The 23,132-nt window shown below is 34.9% G+C and overlaps 1 protein-coding gene across 1 annotated transcript; it reads left to right on the top strand.

Moving 5' to 3' along the window:
* Positions 1–3,389: 3,389 nt before the first annotated feature.
* Positions 3,390–4,834, top strand: LOC26529434. Its single transcript, XM_015176972.3, has 4 exons — positions 3,390–3,611; positions 3,670–4,095; positions 4,161–4,483; positions 4,547–4,834. The coding sequence occupies exons 1-4, from the start codon at positions 3,457–3,459 to the stop codon at positions 4,768–4,770; spliced, it is 1,128 nt and encodes a 375-aa protein (XP_015032458.2). The 5' UTR covers positions 3,390–3,456; the 3' UTR covers positions 4,771–4,834.
* The last annotated feature ends 18,298 nt before the right edge of the window (positions 4,835–23,132 follow it).

Below are 23,132 nucleotides of genomic sequence, written 5' to 3'. Positions count from 1 at the left end.
TTCGGGTTAAAAAAAAACACTCCTTATACAAATATTGTTTGGCTTAGGTCTAATTGTAAGACCATTTTTTTCTATTTATAAAAAAAACTCATCTCTAAAATTAACTTAAATTCTTTAAAAATACATGAAAATTTATATTAATTTGTGAGATTATCACGGCATTGTCTACGGCATAAATCTGACCGATCTGTTGTATTTATTTGAAAACTCTCGCCACTTTTAGATTCATTTCGTTCACGAATAGTAGTCGATTTCTATTCAAAAATTCGTCAACTATTATGCAAATTGAATGAGTGCAAATTTGATTGCTATTAATTTTCAGGCGACTGAACTTTTCTTTTTAGGCAAAAATGGGAAAATAACAACAAAAACAACGAACAATGACGACAAGTGAAAATCGCAACTTTAGTGGGAAATTCCATTGCCATTGCGTTTTAGCAATTTTGCGCTGAAAATAAAGCCCACTTCAGCCAAGCTCGACGCTAAGCCAAATAAAGCTATGGACCAAAATCAAACGAAATAGAAAAAAGGATTCATTCTGTGTGCACTTGAAAAGTCAAAATAACGATTTTAGGATGCCCTATAAAAGAAATATAAGTGTTTAATATAAAAATTATGAAATAGTCTATTTTAGAGTTTAAAAAACTATTAAAGGTTTTCTCTAGCTATATATTATTTCTGTATTATATTTGCTGCAAGATTAAGCAAAGCATATATTTTAGAAGTAGTTTATGCCATATTTCGCAGAATTTACGCATTTATCAAAATGCTAAAGTTATAGGGTATATATACATACGTACATAATCGAAACGAGTTTGGGGCCAAGCAAATGCATTGAGCGGAAATCGAAACAGAGACACATGGCATTGAATCAAGTATGAATCAATAAGTATACAAAGGAGGGGGAAAAAGTGAAAAAAATTCTTGAAATGCTATTTGTTCTTAACGTTTTCTAATTAACTTTATATTGCTCAGGCAAGGCAAATACAATTAACCAACTGGAACAATAGCTTGAAACAATTTCGGAGGGCCAAGTTAGTGGGGGAGAGCCGAAATGCAAAAATGGTCAAAGTTAATATTTGGTCAAGTTGGACAATTGAAAAGATGGCAACCCACTCAACACACTGGCTGCTATCGTGCCGCATCAATGGGTGGGTGGTTTGAATGGTTTGAATGGTTTGATGGTCCCAGTCGTGCATTACGCGAGCCTGGCCTTCTCTAGAGACAAACTCAACTCAGTTGAGTTTAGTTCGGCTCAGAAATAGAGAGAAATAGCGGGAAAGAGAGCGAAGAACTAGAGTAATGTCGTGGGAGTAAAAGATAAATAACACTTAAGGCAGCATTTTCGTAGAAAGAGACGACGGAGATGAGAAACAGTTGGAGAATGGTAGAGACCTAAAAAGAGAAAGATAGGGAGACGGAACGGAAAATGAGAGCAAGAGAAACAATTTGCCGTTTTGTGCTTTGAAAAATGCATGAGCCAAAGTAAATGGAAAAAGTTCCGTCGAGCAAAAACGAAAACACACAAAGCAACAGAAAACAAGGAAAATGGCAAGCTGAAGGGGTTGGGTTAGGGTTAGAAAAGGGGAAGACTGGGGAGTTAGGGATATTGGGGAAATAGTTCGTCCTGTTTTTCTTCTTTTTTTGGCGCTAGTAGAAAATATTGCGGTCTGCTTTTAGGCGCAATTTGACATTTTTAGCATGGCAACTCACTCGAGTCGTTGATTTTAGACTAGTTTCTTGTTTTTCTTTTTTAGCAGCAACTTTATTTATTTGTCGCTTTATTTGCTGACAAGAAATATAGACAATATTTCGCTTCACACACATACACACACACACACAGACACATAGTGGGCCAGAGGCGTACATGACAGGGCCATGTCGCTGCTGACACTTAACATGCCCGTAGACAGTTATTAGGGTCATTGCTAACACTCACACACATGACTGAGATAAGTTTTTTTTCCCCTCTTTCTCTTGCTTGCTTCTTTTATTTTTTGGCTTTTTGCCTTTACTGCCCTTTGTCGCCTGTTCTGTTCTGTTGTGGCTACGTATGTGTGTGTGTGTGTTTTAGAGTTTCAGGATGCCCAAAAAAGTATGCTACAATTTATAGCAAGCCTAAATGTATATATAGAGTTTATAGTGTGACTCTTTTGGGACTTCCACTTTTTTTCAAGTGTCTTTGTCAATGGTGTCAGGGGAGAATTTACATATGATACACACACACACACACACACTCATCCTGTTTACCCATACATGTTTGTGTGTGTGTGTTTATGCCATTTTTAGTAAATTGTATTATAGTTTTAGTGCCTTGCCATTTCCCAGTTTTCAACTTTTGTTCCTGATTCTTGGCTGTATCCCCCATTTTGATGTTGCAATTTCACGCTTTGGGAAACTTTGTTGCTCAACTCCTCATGGAACTCATTTGACACACAGGAAAAAAAATTAGTTAATTTAGTTGCACATTGAAGGGTAGACTGCGACCAAACTAATGTTGGCCATTTTAAAACTTGGCCCAAATGCGCCTCAAATAGGCTGGCAAATTGTTTGCTGCGCCATCTTAATTTTACCCACCAAGCAACCAACTATGCAAATGCAACAAACAGGCTATTGTTATTAATTTTATTTTAGTGGAAGACAAATAAATGTCACATTCCATTTCCAAATATTTTTGGTTTTAACTCTTTTAGTGATCAGCAATTTATAATCTTGATATTATGGCTGTAACTTGCTTACGTATTTAATTTATTCGCTTTCTAGTTTTCACGTTCACTTTTTTTTTTAATTTCTACGCTGTCTACAAAATTTTACATTCATTTGTCTCCTTATGCCTGAAGTGAGAAACAAAAGTTTTGCTCATATTTTGGCATAATTGCGGATTTCTCTTTACTTTAGTTTTTCGTGTTAGTTTGCTTTATCTTTGTTGTTGGTTTTTTCTCCTTCTCCATCTTTGAAACCCAAACGTGAATCATAAAACATAAAATATTAGTCATATGCCACACTCGGAATGTTTTATTAGACAGGCAAAGTTTTCCAACTTAGAGAGACCATGATAGAACAAGAAACATATCTGTACAATTCACAAAACATTACGCTAGAAGTTTAGCTCAAGGCTTAAACTTGGCCAAACCAGAAGGAGCAACAATTTTATTTACACATAACTCCAAACGAATATATGTAGGCAAGTACGATAGCGAGAGAAAGAGACAGGGAAACTGAAAAGCAATGCACTCTTGTTATTTTATTGTATTAACACATTTGGCACATAAATTTAGATTTGTTATTTAGGTATAGGTGAAAAATCTCTTAAAATCTAGACAAAGTGTAATTAATTCCTTTTGAACTTAATTTTGGAATCAAGTAAGCCTTATTACTTCATTCATTCAATATATGTACATATATAGAGTATAAATAAAACAAGTTCGAGCAAGGCTCGAAATATTTTATTGCATAATGCCGCAACTGACACCAATAAATCTTTTAAATCGTCGCGCGACTTTTTCATTTTCCTCAAAAACTGAATCTGCCAGTAATGAAACTGATTCAGAAGAGATTTTCTACCATGGCAAGCCAATTATATTTCAGACAAAAAGAATTGACAACTTTGGGTAAGTTCTTATAAATATTTCTTGCTTCTGTTGCTCGTCAATTTCTCAATACCATTAGGACTTCCAATTATCAATCTGTACTCGACATTCAAACTGTATTGCTCGAGTATAAGCAATTTCGAGCTGCTCGCACTATACAACGAGTATTTCGCAGTTGGCATGAATATCATAAATATAGAAAGATGAAGAAAGCCGCCATTGTCATACAGAAATGGTGGCGACGTTTCTTCCAAATGAATTACTATTACCATAGAACGGAGGAGATAATGCAAAAGTGTATACTTGATTATTATCATAAGAGTGCCACTAAGATACAGGCCTTATTTCGAGGCTGGTGGTCTCGCAAATATCTTTACGATTTCTTCCAATTAAAGAGAATTAATATTCATACTTTGAGTGAATTGCTCTTTTGCATTGCTTGTGAAATGAAAGCTATGAAATATAAGGGTCTTTTACCAGGCGTCTATTCCTTGCGTAATTCTCCGTACGTTTTCTTTATTTAATTTTATTAAATACTAGCAAAGTTTGTAATTGGCCTTCCTTTTTTAGATGCCTTTTAAAGTGTGAAAAATTTCTCTCCTCACACGATTTTCGTTTTCACAATGAACTTATTCAAACCGAATGGAACTCAATTCATACACACCTAAATGATTGTCGTCGCTCGTTCCAAGATGCTTTTATGTATACCCGTGTTCCGTATCCGGGGCATAATTATTATGATCTCTGTCAGAAAATCTATGAGCCTCAAGCTGTTAAACCAAGGTCCAGCAAAATTGACAATAAAATCCTAAGGACTATTGCTAAATTTACATCTGCCAGAGATACTTACAAGCAGCGTCGACAAAAGAAATTTACTAGGGGCTGGGAAGCTCGTAAGTATTAACCACAAAAATTATAAATTGGATACATATGTATATTAGCATTTTGATGGATAGATAAAATGCCTAACCAAAAGGCAATAAGGCTGAATAAAAAGTTTTGCGGACAACTTATGAAGAGTATGGAACATTGGCGTAACATTGACGGCACTCTCATATTCCCTAACAATCTGTTGGAAAAATATAGTTGTTTGAATTTAATATTTCAATCAGTTAATGAGCAAGCTAAACCAATATCAGAGATATGCATACCAGGATGTATATCAATGGCTGTGGAATGATTATTATATTCTTTCTAAAGTTCAATGATTTAAATTATATTTTTTGTAAAGCTTAATACAAAACAATGAAAAAGTAAATTTGTTTTGTTTTTACCAGAAATTAGTTCGCTTAACGTCTTTAAAATGTATATGTTTCTCCTGCCTGAAATGAATCTACAAATGTCAACACTTTTGATTTTCTCAAACTTTGACCAAAGAAACGCCCGAACAGTACAACACGCATTTAAGCACTGGTCAAACTTAAAATTCTATCTAACTTTGAGAATTCCCAAGGACTTACACTTCTTTCTTTCTTTTTTGTGTGAAGCATGAAGAAACCCCATTCTAAAAGAGAAAAGTAGCGAGAAAAAAGAAGAGAAAGATGTCGAACAATTTAGTCGATTTGACTACCAGCACTTTTGCTTTTTGTTTTCAAGTCTTGAATTTGGTATTTATTTTTTATTTTTTAAGTAGGAAGGAAGAGTGATGATAGTGCAGAAGTAAGAGGGGAATGGGAGAAACACCTGAATAGCTCTCGACAGTCTAACATTTGCACAACGGGCGCAAATAACTTGCAAAACACTACAGAAATTCATTCGCAAACAAAAATAAAACTTTTGCATTTAACTGTGTAAATTTTCCAAACGTTTTTCATCGTCGCCGTCATCCTGTTTTTCTCCACAACCTCTTTTCTTTCTCTCTCTCTTGCTCTTCTCTTCATGTGTGTTGTTTTTTTTTCTATTTATTTATTTGCCGTGGTTTTTGCTGCAAGTTTTAACTGTCAAACACAACATCAATTTGTTCAAAAAATAAGCAGTAGCAACTTTTTTTTTTGTTGTATGGAAAAAGGTTTTCTTTTCGTTTTTTCCTTTTACAGCGCTTTGTTTTCTATAAACTGTGTTTTTTTACATTTGCATAAGTGTTGTGTGTGTATGGGTGTGTGTGTTTATGCGGGTGTCAGTACAAAGAACGCAACATTAAAAAGTCACATTGCTGCTGATTTATATTGTAATTCAAAAGCAAAGTTTTACTCGAACCATTTTGCAAATGTAAAACGTGACACACACTGCCGATGCCAAACATTTATGAGCCGTGAAGGCACTTCCAGCACGTGGATATGTTGCAAAGTAATTTAGGTAGACCTGTTCACCCAAAGCGTAAAGTCTTTACTAATGTGACTTTTAATTCAAAGGCTATTGATATTTTTAATCATAACACAAGTTTCCCAATTTATAATTCTTTTAATTTGGAACTCAATTGACATCTAGGGCCAGCGTTTGATCGGAACAAGATTTTTTCCTGTGAATCCAAAGGCGTTTGCAATATAAAGAAATCTTCTAGATTGAAAACCAATAGTAAAAAATGAATATATGTAGAATAAATCTGGTAGATATTCAAATATGAAATTAGACTAACATTTTTGCATCGACATAAAACCTAAAACTTCGGCATTAATTAATTCAGAATGGATTATAAGACATCACTTGACATCAACTTCTCATTGATTAAACTTGAATTAATTACTTAACTTGTACATTTTACAAATAAGTAGCTATGTAATTAATAAATTATGTCTCAGATTGCATCTTGTTCGCCTACACCTCTCCTTGTCTATTTCTTTCATGCTCTTAGAGTTTTCAATTCAAATGGTTTGATTTTAATACAACTTAATCCCAGAGCGTGTCAAACAAACAGACTTTTCTGCAACCCTTTTGACATTATAGTTTATGAACACGTATAAAAAAACTGAATAGCATCACAGAAAAATAAATCCAACCCCAAATACGAAAGAGTTTAACAGAGGCCACAAGTTAAAGCTAATAAATTTTATTACAACAATGTCATAAAGTTTGTTATTGTTGTTGTTGCTGTTGCTATTTGCCATATACTCGCACAATACACACATACATACATCGTACATACATATATGTATATGTATGTACATGTATCGCATGGCACACGAATATGAAATATATTTTGTAATTTATGCGAATATACGCATATTTAAGTCAAATGTAAATATTTAAGTTGCATATGAAATTTTGGACATGCTGCATGTGTCTGATAGAGTCAAATATATATATATACATATACAAACTACCAACACAACCCACTCAGCTACCCACATAAGACTATAAAAAATTCTAAAACCACAAAAAAAACACCCACACACCACACAAAAAAACAATAAAATATAAAAAGAAAAAACAGAATACCAGTCAAGAAATACGTAGTGATAAAATAATATATATGTATGTACATATATATGTATGTTTCTACAAATGTATGCAGATTAGACTGGAACTAGAAGTTATTGAGAATGTTCTAGATCTAAAGAGAATTCAGTGCTAAGCCCTTCGTTATAATATCACGCATACGACCTGAGTGCAATTGTTGGAAACTCGAGGCTTTAGTAAACAGATCAGCTTAGAATGTCCTACATTCAAAAAACTCCGCCTTCTAGAAATATTGAAACTTTTTATATCCAGCCTAATATAAATGTATACATATATTTACACCTATGCAATCTGTGCTTATGTATATATGTAGGTATATATGTATGTATGTATTCTATATACATATGTATATGTGGTCGCTAAAACACAGCTATGCGTGATACATATTTATATTTACTTTGCCATCTCTCTAAAAGAAGAGGGAACAACAACAATGTCAAATGTGGGAGAGGAAGGCAAAAAGTGTGGCGAGAAAAAAATAGATAGCTTAAAAATTGCAAGGATGCCTAGTTCTTTATTTGTTATTTGGGCGAGCAGAGGTTAGCTGCTATGCATATTTGTTTATTTTATTGACAACAACAAAAAACACACTCTATCTGACAATTGCTTATTTGTTTTAGTTGGATTCGGTTTTTTTTACCTTCTTTACAATAAACATATTCTTAGCTTGATTTTCCGCTAAGACCTCTACACATTTAAGCTAAGTTCGGTAATTATATATCTATTAGCTGGTTTGTAACGACCAATTGCCAATTTGTATACAATTTCTATTGAAATTGAAATTTTCATTTATATACCCGCAATCAAACTTAATTACAACCACACCAATGGCACAAATGATAGAAAATAAAATAAATTTGCACAGACCATGAAGTCCAATTTAACTGTTTCCTTTCCATTTCTCTCTCTCTCTCTCTCTATCAATTTCTGTATGGGAACAATATGTTTTTATGCAATTTCAATATTGCATACGAGAAGGACATATGCTGCCGCACCAAGGGCACAGGCATTGAACATCATGATTGATGACAAACTCTTCAGTTGACAGCGTCATTTATGAGGATTAAACAAAATGGTCATTGAATGGGTATTCAAAACGGGGCATTTCAGGGGTCCCAGTTTCCAGCACAAAGCTCAAGTAATTGATGTTTAGCTGCGTTTAGGGCCTGACTAATAATGGCTAAAATGGAAAACTCTGATAAAGGGCAACTGGGCTATATGGAGAACAAAAATGATTATGGTCATGGGCGTAGACATGATTTTATCTCTGTTAAAGACTCAATCTGTCTTTCTCTCACTCTCTTTCTTTCTCTCTCTCTCTCTTTCCTTCTCTCTCATTCTCTTTGACTTCCACAAATTAATTAAGAAATGGTTTACGGAAAAAGCTAGTTCTATGTACCAGTAATAGAAATGCAAAGTGTAAATGATAATGCTCTAACTACGCCTTTTCTAAGGGTGGAACACACACTGGAATAGAATAAAAGGATATAGCCACAGGCAGCCAAAACATTGTTGGTGTTGCTGGTCCTGGCTACGGACTGGATCTATGGGGAGCTGCAATGAAAATAAAGCGTAACCACAGCATCAATTGAAACTCAAGCGTTGTATGCACACAGAGGTGCACTCACACACAGACACACACAGTTACACACAGTTACACACACACACGCACACACCTTTTCTATGTAGTTGGCTCTGCATGTTTTGTGCACATTTCAATAAATCGTCCATACGCCTCTTTTACAATAACATGCTCAAAGCAAAGCCTGCATCCAATAGTGAGGAAGCCTAAAACGTGCAGGTAACATGATTTTGGGCGCGATTAAAGTGCTTACCAGACCGTCCTTTCTCTTTATCTCTGTCATTGGTCCTAGCCTTTCTTCCATTCCTCTCTTTGGCTCTCTTCGTCTCACTGTATTCTTCATCGGGATCATGGTGCATCAAAATGCAGTTTACTGTCTACAGTTGGCATTTTACAGCTTAAAGCGATTTTCATAGGCAATAACCTAACCGTAAATGCAACATACAAATGCCAAGCATGCCCTGCGCCCGATTGCTAACTAACTGCCAGGTCACGATAGACAGTTATACCAACAGATGGATGGATGGATAGATATATAGATAGTTAAATGCATATACATATATGTATCTATATGTGTGTGTGTGTGTGTGTGCCCAATATGCTGAACAATCCCATTCCCAAATCTCACTACCCTAGCCCCACCCCTCTTCTAGCCATCCACTCGTCTACTCTTTCATCGGTTCGCCGTGGTCTCTGGCATTCGAAATGCATATTGAAGTTCATTCGTTCAATCAATATTTAGCCATTGAAATCGCGATTTACGCGCATATTGCGCAAATAACAAATGAAAAGTGCACGGGCAACGGCAAAGATTTATCTTTTTCGAATGCAGCCACGCCGGAATTGCAAAATTTTTCGTCTGCAATGAGTTTTCCGTTTTCATATATTCCATACCAAATGGGTAAAAAGGTTAAGTCAGAGTCAGAGGTTTGATCTCAGTAAGTTTATTAAAATTTGATCAAACATCCGTATCATTCGCTTATTTTGATGAAAAACCAAGTATTATTAGAACCACAGAATTAGGTATTGATTATGAATTTGTCTTTCACGGCTGTTATGTAATACGCCTAGCGGAGAGTAATTTTTGAGCCCAATCTCATCTCATCTCATCTCAGCCCGATCTCATCTCAGCAAGATATATGTCTCTTTTGAGCTATAAAATTCCAATTTCCATATTCAGTGTAAACTATATACATAAGTAGTTGTAAAACTCAAAATATTTGAATTTTCTTGTTACAAATTCTTTAATAGTTGATGTCGGATATATCAACAGAAAGTAGAAATATCTATCAATCAAATTTTGATTATGAACTTATTACATATATTTATATCAGAATTGTCTATAATATACTAATAATTAATATATATGTATACTCCGCAGACACACAGAAGTATATGAAACTTTTTCATTGATTAACTATAATCACTTGCCAATTTGTTTACTCCATCAATATGAATATTACGTACATATACAGAGATAGCTATATGATTAAAACATCGTAATTGTGTCCGTTGTTGTACCTTTCTCCATCGACTGCAACCTAAATCTCTGGAGCGTCATTAAACAGGTCTATATATAATTAGCTGCTGTAACTGCCGACTGTCAGCTCTGCCAACGCCCAGCAAATGGTCGAAACCGAAATGGAACCAAACCAAATGAAACCAACAAACAATACAATGGCAGCTGCCTTGGCCTCAACCAGAACAGCAATAACAAAACTGTTTGCCATAGTTTCAGAGACCATGGGCAGTGTTAAGTTTAATTTAATTGCCCAACCAAAAGGCCAAAAGGAGCAGCAACAATGTGGCCCCAAAGCAACACCATGCTGGATGGCTGGAAATGGTTAAAGGAGAAGGATAGCTCAGCGATACCCACACATTTATCATTATTCATACGTAGAGTGGGTGGGCATATACATATGCAGAAGTGGGAGTAAGAGAGAGAAAGGTATACGCACATTGGCATTATTATTGTTTCCCACACATTTGTTGTTGTTGTTCCGCATTCGAGGGAATATAAGCCATATTCCCACTCTTCCCCTCACACCGTTATACATGTGTACATTTGTGTGTGCCATACATGTTAATAATTGTAGATACACACACATGCTCAGAGAGACATTCACTATGCTTGTATGTATGTGTGTGTGTGTGTTCATTATTATTGGCTCGCGTTTTTGGCGTTTGTTGGCTTAAACGTAACCACACATTTGGGGAAATTATTGTTAATAAGCAGCTGCGTTTTTGCATTATTATCCATGCCACCACTTCAACTGCCACAAAATGTGGCATCACTCCACCACTATACACCAGCAAAGCGACCACCTCTCGCTCTCCCTCTCTCTCTCTCTCTCTCTCTCTCTCTCTCTGTCCATCCTTCGATATCATTAAATAGTTTCCATACATATTGATTGGACCCGCCGGGGTCAGGTATACAAATTCAATAACATTTCCCAAATTGATGGTAAATTGAGCAGAAAAAAATTCAATGAAATTGCAACAAAAATTTCCTGTATACTTTAAAAATATTTAAATAAATAAGGTGTTCATCTAAATATCCCTTAGTTATCTGATATGAACGTTTTACAGTAAGCTCAAATATTACAAAAAATAACTCCCTTTATTTATTTTAAAGGTACCGACAAATAGATTGGTAAGAACATTAACTTTAAAAAGCAGTGTCTTGGCTGCTGGGTCTTCTATACGAAGAAAATTGTAATCAGATGATATTTAATGAAACTTTTAAAGATTTCAAGCTTTTAAAACTAATCTAAGATTCAAATCCAATCCAAGTTTTTTTTTACTAATTTGATAAGCCAGTTTTGATTTGCTTATATGGGAATACATGGCGAATACTTATTTTTATAGCAAATGGCCACGTTGACACGGTAGAAAAAAGTGCACAAAAAACAGATTGTAATAACTGCAAATGCAGAGTTAAATTTTTTATTGTCTGCTTTGCCTGCCATATGTATCAAACTCATTCACATAAGCAATTAGACCTAAATGGGGCCAACCACTAAAAAAGCCAACAAAGTTCAGTAGAGTTTAGTTTTAGTTTGAGTTGAGTTCGTGTCTACATTAGTGGTTAGTCACAATTGCAATGAGTTTTTGCTTTATATTTATGTATTGCGCCATAAAAACCTCTCTCCGTGCTAGAGTCGGCTTTTTGCATGGTTTCAGTTCTCTCTCTCTCTCTCTCTCTCTCTCGCTCTCTCCTTTCCTTTTCGTTTTTCTTTTATGAGTAGTTTGGGGCTGACGTCGTCCTTTTATGCTAAACATGAGATCGTTAAGGAGCCAGCCATCAAAATTTTTGGGTGGCAACTGGAAGAGCTAGAGCAAACCAGCCATTCGGACAGCCAGACGTCTTGCCTGCACTTTGTACTTGATGGCCCAAAACGACACACATATACACACACACACACGCTTACCAGGACACAAACATGCAGAAGAAAGTTAAGGTTGTGTTTTTCAGTTTGTTTCGGTTGTTGGCACAACGCGAAGTCATAATAATCATAAGTAATCTAAATTCACAGTTATGCATTGTCTAGCTCTTGCTCGCTTGCTCCCTGTCTCTCACTCTCTCTCTCTCTCTCTCTCTCTCTCTCTCTGTTTTTCTTTCTCTGTTAGCCATCGGGTTTTACACCTTCTTACACTTTTGTGGAGTGCATTGTAAAGTGCATAATTTTATGATGCACTTTTATATTTTGGGTAGTTCTTGTTTTGTGGTTGGTTTGCTTGGTCATGAATGAAAATTACTTCTGGCTGGCAGCAGGGAAAATATTGTCCATGTATGTATTGGGAGGTTGTGTGTGTGTGTGTGTGTGTCTGTGTGAGTATGTACATGCAATTTACATTTATGGTTATTGTAATTATAATTGTTTTCATGCCTTTTTGGAGTCATGCCCAACATCCTTGTCGTCCTTGTTTTTGTCCTTGTCCTCTCTTCGTTGATGTCGTCGTCAATTCTAGTGCTGGCAGCTGCTGCTATTCAATATAAATTATACTTTTAGGCTTATAAACATTATTGCCTTTGTGTGTATAGGTGTGTGGGAGTGTGTGTAATATCTGTGTAGACGTATTGTTATTACTTAGCCTCCTGTGCTTGTTTTTAATTAATTAATTTTCATTTTCAAATATTATTTTACTATAAAAACTTTTTTTCCACATGCATAGTATTATTTTTTTATTAAATTTCTCACACAATGTGTGTGTGTGTATTTTGCATATACGCATTTGTGAAACATCAACAACAACAAAACTCAACCAAAACAAAAAAAATACGAATCATGTTTTTATATTGTTTTTATGGCGCATTTTAATAAATTGATATGCGTTAACTTACGGCACAGGCAGACAAGATTGATTTAATTGATATTTTATCGATATTTTTTGAAACTTCTTTTAATGTTTACCGAATGGATTTTTCATGTCTCACTATCCAAGTAACTATTTGACCCACGTTTTATTCACTGAACTTGAAATATTTCAAACAAAAACTGATCCAACAGACAACTCATCCATTTTTGGTTTCTGAATTTTTTATTATTATTATTATTAAAGTATAGGATATAGTTATAAACTATCAACCTAACTATATTTTACAACCACTGGCAACTAAGGCCTTCGGCTTAGACGAAAACTACATCCATACGCTAGCCTGGAATTCGAACCAGGATCCTCGTTGTTCAGTTGACTAATTGACTTCGCCACTTAGACAACTCATCTACCGAGGACTGCAGTTTTTGAATTTATTTCTCAGCTATTGTTTGGCAATTAGGAATTTTTTGTTAAATTAATAAAAATATTTATAGGATGTGCTTATTAGCAAGTTAGTACAAATATGTTTATGTGCATATTAGCTAGTTAAATAATAAATGTTAGTCGCTTTTAATTATTGCTGATTGGTGAGAGATGCAAATTATTCATCATTTTTTGTCTTCAAGAGAATTACTCTGGCAATACATTGAGCATTGTGTTGTATTATTTTTGTTTTACAGCATTTTAAATAATATATTTTAAAATGAACCTATTTCATTTATAAATTAAACACAATAATAAATTTATTGTGATATTTGAATGGTCATAGAATTTTGAATCACTTATTATTTTAAATTTATGTATATTATGCATAAAAAAAACACATAAAGCAATACATAGTCAGCAATATAAAGTAAACCGAATATTCTATACCTCTTTATTTAACTGAAAAACTAAATACTTAAAAACTGCATGGGTATCGAGAAGATTTCATACAGTTCAAATATTTGTATTGTGTAAATCAGTCAAAGCGTATAACCATATTTATACATAATACATCCTTGTTTATTTTTTTTCCATTTGTTTTGTGGCTTTAATGCAATTTAATTTGAATTTAAAGCTCAACTTTGGCTCTGTCGGCCAAGTTATTTATTATGCAGTTTATTTATGCAGCATTCTCTCTCTTTCTTGCTTTCTTTTCCATTGCAATCCTTGATCTGTCTCTTTTTCTCATTTTGCCACTTGCTTTGTGTCTTTGGGTCGAGTGAAACATTATTTATTATGCATATAACCGAGCAGGTCTTTTAAGTCAAAGCAAAACATAATTTCTAGCTAAATGCCTAAATGTATGCAGCAATTTATCAACATACATATACACATACATATAAAATGGAGTTAAGAACAAAAACTGGCACATTAAATTCAAATGAATGAAAATGAATTTTGCAATGACCACATGCAATTTTATGTGTGTGTTTAGCTTTTTTCAATTAATACAAACATCGCATGATGAGGGCACAAAAAAGATTTACTTGCCAATTTATTAAGCAAATATTTACTCATCATGTACAGTAATGTTTAGAGGCAAAAATAACTGACCATGAAATGTATAAAAAAAACAAAAACATGTCCAAGTACTTTAAGTATATAGAAACAAAGTAATAAATAGTTATAATCTACTGAAAGATCTATTGAAAACTACCGTGAATGTATGTGTATGTAGTATGTCTAGCAACTAAAACAACATTTTAAGCTCTATCAATATTGACTAACAAATCGTAGACTGTTAACCACGAATCCTCTCCCTCTCTCCCTATATCCATCTCGGTCTAACTCGTGTATTGTCTATGTCTCTCTGCAATTTCAAGTAGAGTCCTTTGTCCTTTTGTGCATTGGTTTATATTGTTTGTTAGCTGCCTGTTTCTGTCTGCCTATCTGAATTTAGCTATTTACCTATGGATCTGTTGTGTGTGTTTTTGAGGCAAAAAGAGTTAAGCCTCAACAGTGAGTTCTTTGGTTACATTTGTTGCTTGTTGCATTAAAGGCAATTTGTTTGCCCAGTTTCAGAGCATTAATTGAAATTTAATGCAGTTTCAATAAATCTATTTACAAAGTCACATCGAAAAAAAAAAGAAAATCGAGTAGCAAAAAGAGCAGAGAGAATACTTAAACATTGGCAAATGCAGTGCTATAAATTTTCATTCAGTATTGAATGCAAGTTAATATATACTAGTTAGTCATTTGGTTCCCTACTCATTGAGAGGTATTAATGATTGTTAGACTTTAACATGCTTTAAAAATAAAACAAAGTTCAAAGTGATTTTAGCACAATGGTTTTTGAGGTAAATATAAAATAAAAATTGTCCAATTAAAATTTCTAATTTATCAGTTTAAACATCGTGCATGGGTTTTTAAGTTGATATGCATTAAGTTCATTGGAATGATTATGTATTTTTTGCTTGTAATTAGTCTCTTAGTATCTTTAGCAAGAATTCTACTTAACTTTATGAAGGTTTCAGTAGTTGCACTTTAAGACTAAGGAGATATTGCTGCGAGTTAACCACAAACCAAGGCCGACCTTCAGGCCATGCAGGCCTAAGTTGCTGGGTGAAAACCACCTTTTTGGCCCATTAATAATTTTACGCTATTTGCCAGCAATATCAAGTGGCAAGTCATTATTCATGGCATGCCAGAACAAAGCAGGCAACTAATGATTATCAACAGTTGACGGGCCTGAAGCCAGGAATGGATGACCAAAACCCGCCATTGTCGGTTAACGTAGCTTCAAACGAGAGAGAGAGAAAGGGAGAGAGTGAGAGAGAGGTAGAAATAGAGTGAGATGTAGGAGGTCCAAGCTGAAGTGTTGGGTTAGAGAAGTAAGCCTGTTCATGCAGAAAATTATATGCATAAAACCAACGATTATGCTGTCCAGACGGTGAAGAAGGGCGACAAAAGTGTATGCCGAGCAGGCTTAAGTAGGAATGGAGAGAAATAAGCAAAAAAAAAAGAAGAAACAAAACACAATGAACAAGCCTGCTAACAATGCCATATAAGTGGCAAGTCAGAGTTTAGACCATGAGTGGACATGGCTGAAACCTTTGCCTTTTAATGGCCAACCTAGCAAGCAGCAGAAGGTAGCACTTTAATAAATGTGACTTTAAATGTGGGTCAGACATACAAGCATACATACATTCAAACATATACACTCTTCTCGCTCTGCTTTATGGAAACTCATTGCCAGAGTTGAAGTTGGCCAAAAAGTCGCTGGCTGGCAATTATAACATGGCCATATGTTGCCAGAAAACAGCGACCCCAACTGCAGGTGCATTTTGCACTCTCCTTCTTCGCTCGTTTCTCGTTTTCCTTTTTGTTGTTCATATTCCATTTCCTCTTGTTACTTTTTGGTTTCATGTTTTTGTTTTTTTATTTTTTGTTTGGGAAGGTTGCAACCCGTTAATGTGTTGCACTTAAAATTTATATCAGCAGACAACTTTAACTGGGCTTGTTGTTTCTGCTGTTGCCGTTGTTTCGAAGGGGGGAGGGGAGTTGACGATAATGGACGCTTAAAGCACACCAGGACAAACCACAGGACTTTACACGGTAGCAATGTGCGCTCACACAGTTGCATACAGTTTTATTCATTTTGCTAGCTCTGCGGTCGACCGCCACAGGTGCAATATATAATTCAACCACAATTTTAATTATGTTGGTTAAAAGCAGTAGCAACAGCAACACCAGGCATCAGCATCATACACATATACATCCGCAATGTACATATATATATATATGGGAATGGAAAGGACAAACAGCACCAACAACTGAGGGCGACGATAGCCAAGAAATAACCCAATACTTTTGCGGTTATAAAGTGCGTATGCGTAATCTTCAACATGCATATCGCTAGAAATGTGTACGTGTGTGTGAGTGTGTGTGTGTGTTGGGGTTTGTGGGCGGACTGTCTGTGGTTTATTGTGTTCAAGACTTTTACAGTATTTGACCTTCTTTTTCATAGTTTTATAAGTTGAATCTATTTAACTTCTTAGTCGTTTTAAGTCTTCTTTATCAATAAAAATTTTAGGTTAAATATTGTAGCAATTATACCATAAACTCCAATGTTTTTGTTTTCATTACATTCAATAGAATAACATAGAGTCCAATATAAAGGTTTTTTTAATATTCACAGATTCAACTCCTTGCAACTTCCTTTGATTGTTTTTACCTCTTAATAAAGTGTTCCATCTGATAATACTTAAAAAATATTAAACAATATATTAAACAAACAATTAATATATTTATGAAAAAATTATTTCTTTATACCAACTACACTACAAGTTATCGTGGCAGTTTTTTATATATTTTTGCTTTTGTATATATTACACGAGTCAGTGGGGTCAACTGATTGTTAATAAATACATAAATTCAGTGTGGAAAAAATAGAAAAGAAACAAATAAATAAATGAATACTTCACTCAACTCGACTCGTCCGAATGAAATGAAATGAATTTTAAAACTGATGAAAAGAAAAGATGTCGAATCTCTGAATCATTATTAAAAATGCATTATAAAAAACACGTCTGTTGATTCGTGGCCAAAAAAAGGTATATATGTATGTACCTGCATATGTATATGTATAGGAAAATCCAAAGGATTTCTATACGACCTGATGCAATATCTCTCAGTGTGTGTGTGTGTGTGTGTGTGTGTGTGTGTGTAGTATATACGATGCTGCATTCAATAGCTGCAGTAGCTGTTGAAAATAAACATGCATCAACGTGCTGCACGCACTCCCGTAAACATGTCGCCGGTCTACCCAACATCCAGATGCCCCACTGCCCCATTGCCATGGCTAGGGCTCTCTGGATAGACCAATGGCAATGGCAGGAAGGCAGACCTGGGGAGAGTGTAAGAGAGTGGTCGGTGGCATCTCTGAAGGGCCAGGCACACGCTACCCACAACCAACATGGCACGACATGGCACTCATTTCAAGTGGGCCACGCCCACACTCATGCACACATCACTACAGTCAACATCAAATTGAATAACAACATTTTCCATTTGCTGCATATTTTATTATGGCGATTAAATTAAAGTTACCGGCTACCTAAAGAGAAGGGTTGCCTCAGCAGGCAGTCTATACATGATGGTCTCTAAAGATATTGATAAGAAATATTTCATAGAATGGCAATGGGAAATGGAAAACGAAGTAAACAGGAAAATACCAACCATATAAAACCTTGTTTATGATTCATTAACTATATAATTCTAAACATTGCATGAGTTTTTGTTCAACGTCTTCAAAACTAAAGCAGACTCAAGGCAAAACAAGAAAAACTCTTCAAGTTGGTTCAACTTTCTGTTTTTAATTTCTACTCTCGTTTCTTTATAAAGTTTTAGATACATTTGTATCTGTTATAGAGCAATATCGTCTAGATTTTACGTTTCAGAGTGGAAAATCATATCGCTTGAAGAAAATAAAGTTTTACTATTGCACAAATATGCAGCGAAAGCAATAGAATTTGCCTTTTGTTGTTTGCTCTAACTATAAATAAGTAAATACATAAATATGCAGCTTATGGCAATTCTCTGCGATATGGTAACAATGACAATTTTTTATGTGCGGATAACACTAAACCATAGAAATGTAAATACAATTGATGGCTCTGTGATACTCTTTGTGTTTCTGCGTGTGTGTGTGTGTGTGTGTGTGTGTGGGGCTTATGTTTTACAATATCAGGGTCAGCAATAAAATAAAACTAAATCCCCGATAAAAAGTCGAAAAAAGCCTTTAAAAAAATGGAATAAATAAAGCGCAAAGGTTTTTCTACAAATCACATGAAGCTCACTTCAAAAATCGAATTATGCACACTCACAGGTGTAAGTTGTGTGTAAAACGAAATGCATGCTAATGGAAATCAAATTAATTATGTCCAAACAATGCCAAAAAGCTTGACAAACAGACAAATCAAATATAAACTGCAATAAAATCAAATTAAAATTACAAAATCTTATACATACACTTACACATGCACGTAAATACGAACCTCATTTTGACCAACTGTCCAAATGCATACACATATATATTTTTCATTTGTATAATTAAATTCGTAACGCTTTCAGGCTTACACACAAAAATACAATTTTGTCCATTTCTTGTCAGAGACGTTGTAAAAGCCACTTACATCAATAGACTTAAAGTCCCTGACATTGATTAGCTGAATTGGTTTAAAACCCTCTTATGCCTATTTTACCCAACGCCTTTGTGAGCTGTATTTGTTTCTCTATGTATTTATTTGCATATTCCCAACCACCATTTTAATGATGGGGCAAACAAATTTTTACAACAAACAATGTTATCACTTCCGTTACAACATTTGAAAATAGCCAACCATTTATTTAACATAATCAAATTGCATTTTGTTGTTACTGTGTGAGTGTGATAATTTTATCGGACAATAGTCAGTTTGTTTTTATAATGTTAAATTAACTGGAATAAAAACGAAATATAATTCGAATTGATGTAAGTATACAGCCAATATTTTTTCATTATTAAATTGAAAAATAAATGCATAATCATAAACATATTTAGAACATATTCTATATGATCCAGTTTGAAATGTTATAGATTTCTAATTTATAGAGTAAACTAAAAATCCTAACTGGAATAAAAACGAAATATAATTCGAATTGATGTAAGTATACAGCCAATATTTTTTCATTATTAAATTGCACAATAAATGCATAATCATAAACATATTTAGAACATATTCTATATGATCCAGTTTGAAATGTTATAGATTTCTAATTTATAGAATTAACTAAAAATCCTTATCTGAAGTATTCTTAAAGTCTTGAAACGAATAAACTAATAGTTTTATTCATCTGACTTTTTCGTACGATTTTAATAATGTTTATCTGTTTTATTTGACCACACTATACATTTCATATATGTACGGTGTTTAGTAATTTATGAATAAAATTTACCATTGCATTACATTTTTTTTATAGTTTTGCTTTATTTCTTTTTAATAATTCACACTTTAAAATCGTTTGAATTCTGAACACGATTTTCGCCTTTTCCACCCATTGGCCAATCCCCCTTTTAGTTAGAATATGCAAAGTTTATTCGCCTGCAATTAGCTTCTACCCCAATTGTGATATTTGCTTTGGTTATGCATAAATTATGCATAATTATTGACAATAAAACGTATTTCGCATGGGTAAGAGAGGTCCAGTTTAGGCAGGAGATAGAATTGGTTTGGGTTGGGTTAGTTGATTGTGGACTTTTGCTTTGGTGGCCAGTAGTCAAAACAAATTGACTTGATATTAAATATTATTATCAATTTGCCATATATTTTTTTTAATTTTTGTTTTGCTAATTTCATATAATTGCATATTAATTTTTGTAGAACATTTTAGCAATTCGTGTTTTTTCTTTTTGCTTGTGAATTTTAGAAGAAAAGCTTTTAGGCTGCCACTTGCTGCAACAGGACACTAAAACACTCTTGCTTTCCAGCAAGCTTGGCAGGCGGCAACTTCCTGTCTAGTGATTAATGTGCCACAATAATGCTAAATGGAGAGAATGGGGAGAAAGAAAGAAGATTTCAGGCTTTAAAACAAAAGGGGGAAATGGCTGAAAAGATACACTCAAACACACACACACACACGCACATGCACACACACACATTTATTTCTCGCTGCTGTATTTTCTTAGAGCTTGGAAAATATTTTTCGTTTGCCTCTTGAACTGTTAATGGCTATGGGCCAGCGGCGGATTTGCTTTATACGAGGTCTGTTTGAAAAGAAATGTAACTGATGTGATTATTGTATTTTAATTTGCTGTAATTTGACTGAGAATACATCGCACAAATGAGCACAAAACAATTTATAGCCGATTATCAAAAATAATAGCACAAATCTTCCTTCTCTTTAAGCAGACCTCGCTTACAGTTACACATACACCTAGATACACATATATATTATGTATGTGTGTGTTTTTTTTTTACAACATTTTATTTTAAGCATAACAAACGATAAATTAACTCTTGCCGGACAGCCAAAAGCTCTCTACACACTAATTGCAACTGCCAGGCCAAAATTCATGGCCAACAAAGAGGGCACCAAAAAGAAATGTTAAGACAGTGCGAATAAAAAACATGCAACAAAATTTTAAAGTTCCATTCTTCGACTTTTTATTAAAGTTTTTCCATATTTCGCTCTCTCTTTCTATCTCTCGTTCTCTTTCCGCCTCATTCCGCTGCCACATTAATTAATTATGTTTATTTTGTAGCCTCAAGTTGTGGTAAAAGTTGGTGATTTTTTGTTTTTTTTTGTTTTTTGTTTTCTTGTTGTTCTTTTTGGCATGGCATGCAACAAAATATTGAAAATTAAGACCCAGACAAGGTTTCATACTAGGACGAAGGTGTCTATTAAGTGCCACGCCCACCCAACGCCCATAATACCAACAAGTTTTATATGCAAAACTTTCACATCCATGAGTTTTCGCAACGCTTTTGTGTTCACACATTTTAAGCGTTTTTATAGACACTTTATGCAAAATCTCATCAACAACAGCAACAATAGCAGGAGCAGAAGCAGCAGCAGCAGCAGCAGCAGCAGGAGGAGCAACAACCCACATGGCATACACATGGCGTATGCGTAATGTGGCAAGTTTTAATGATTTAGTAGTTTGTGCACAAGTACGCATTATGCATGGCGACTATGGATAATAGAAAACTATTCAAGTTTATCTATATATAATGCATCTACTTATGCATGCATATATATGTTTTTCAGTTTGATGGCTTATAACTTGTAACTATAGCAAGCAGATCATCAACAAAGGCAAAAGAAAGAGAGACTCATTTGCACTCAGTCACTTTGCTGTCTATTCGACTGCTTATAAATGTGACAACAAAATCACATGGAGAGAAATGAATAGATGGCAACTGAGAAATTTAAATGAAGATGCAAAACGACTGACAACTTCTACCTAGACACTAGAACTAAAAACTTTTGCCTAGTGAATTAGGAAGAAATAGATTTGATTTGCATTCTATTGGAATGAGATATATAAACTTATTCTTATACATTTATTTAAGCTGTTTTGGAAAAGAAACTGAATGAACTACTAATTTCATATGTAGATTAAAAGATTTCCAACAAGCTGCTAATGCGATAAAATCGTTTAGGAGCAAACACAAAAGAAAATATGAGATACTGTCTACAGTTTGTCATGAAATCTAAGTTGTTTATGTTTATATGTGGGTGTGAGCGATTTCTGATTTTGCCCATGGCAATTGTGTGTGTGTGTGTGTGTGTGTGTGTATTGATTGGTTGTGCGTGTGTACCGAGTGCCAAGTGCCAAGTACGTTTACCTAGTACAGCGAGGGAGCAAACAAATTGTGGACTAAGTGTTTGGCGGTGGTTGGCGATGGTTGCCAACAATTGTCGATAAATCATTACATGCCAAATGCCTGTTTGTTTGTATGCGTGTACACACCATAAGTGTGTGTCTCTCTGTGTGTGTGTGTATATTTGTGCATGCAGTGACACTTAAATAAACATAAATGCAGGGAGGTTTATGTTAAAAGCACCCAACGGGGGCACTTATGAGGCACCCAAGTATTGTCTGCTCCACAGGATGAGTGATTGCTGTCGTGTGTGTGTGTGTGTGTGTCCCTATGTATGCGTGTGTGTGTTTTTGTCATATGATACTTTGACAGCTTCTTTTCTCTCAGTATTTTTTTTTTGGTTGGTTCCTGCTTGCCTAACAATGCCTCTGGCGTTATGTAAATTTGCCAATGTGTGAGTGTTGAGTATTGTGTGTGTGTGTGTATGTGTTTTTTGTTAGTGGCTTCCTAGTGTCTGAGTGCTGTCAAACAGGTGTGCTTTCAATTACTCAAACTGCAACGCAGCAGCAGCAACAGTCCGTTTTAAAACCGAATGAATATTTATTAAAGCAATGCAACGATTCAGCTCAATCTTCGCGCTTCAACCAGAGTTTCCCTCTTAATTCTCTCACCATTGTTGTTGTTGTTCCCGCTCAACACTCTGGGCGCTAAAATGCCAAAGGACGTGGGTTCTGAGTCCAACAACATTCCCCATGGCCCACAGCGTGAGTGTGTTTGTGTTTGGCTCAACGCGTTTATGCCTCAATAAGCTCATGATTAATAGCCCGTCTCGGTGGCTTTGTAATGAGCAAAAGGCGAAAAACGAAGCGAAGCAAAGCAAAACGCATGGCTAAAGTAGGGGAAATACCAACAGTTGTTGTTGTTGTTGTTAAAGTTCATAAACGGCAAGCCATT

The sequence above is a fragment of the Drosophila willistoni genome, chromosome 3R (genome assembly GCF_018902025.1).
Source record: "Drosophila willistoni isolate 14030-0811.24 chromosome 3R, UCI_dwil_1.1, whole genome shotgun sequence".
Taxonomy (NCBI): Eukaryota; Metazoa; Arthropoda; class Insecta; order Diptera; family Drosophilidae; genus Drosophila; species Drosophila willistoni.
The sequence above is the reverse complement of the archived record's forward strand: the minus strand, read 5'-3'. Positions and strand labels throughout refer to the sequence as shown.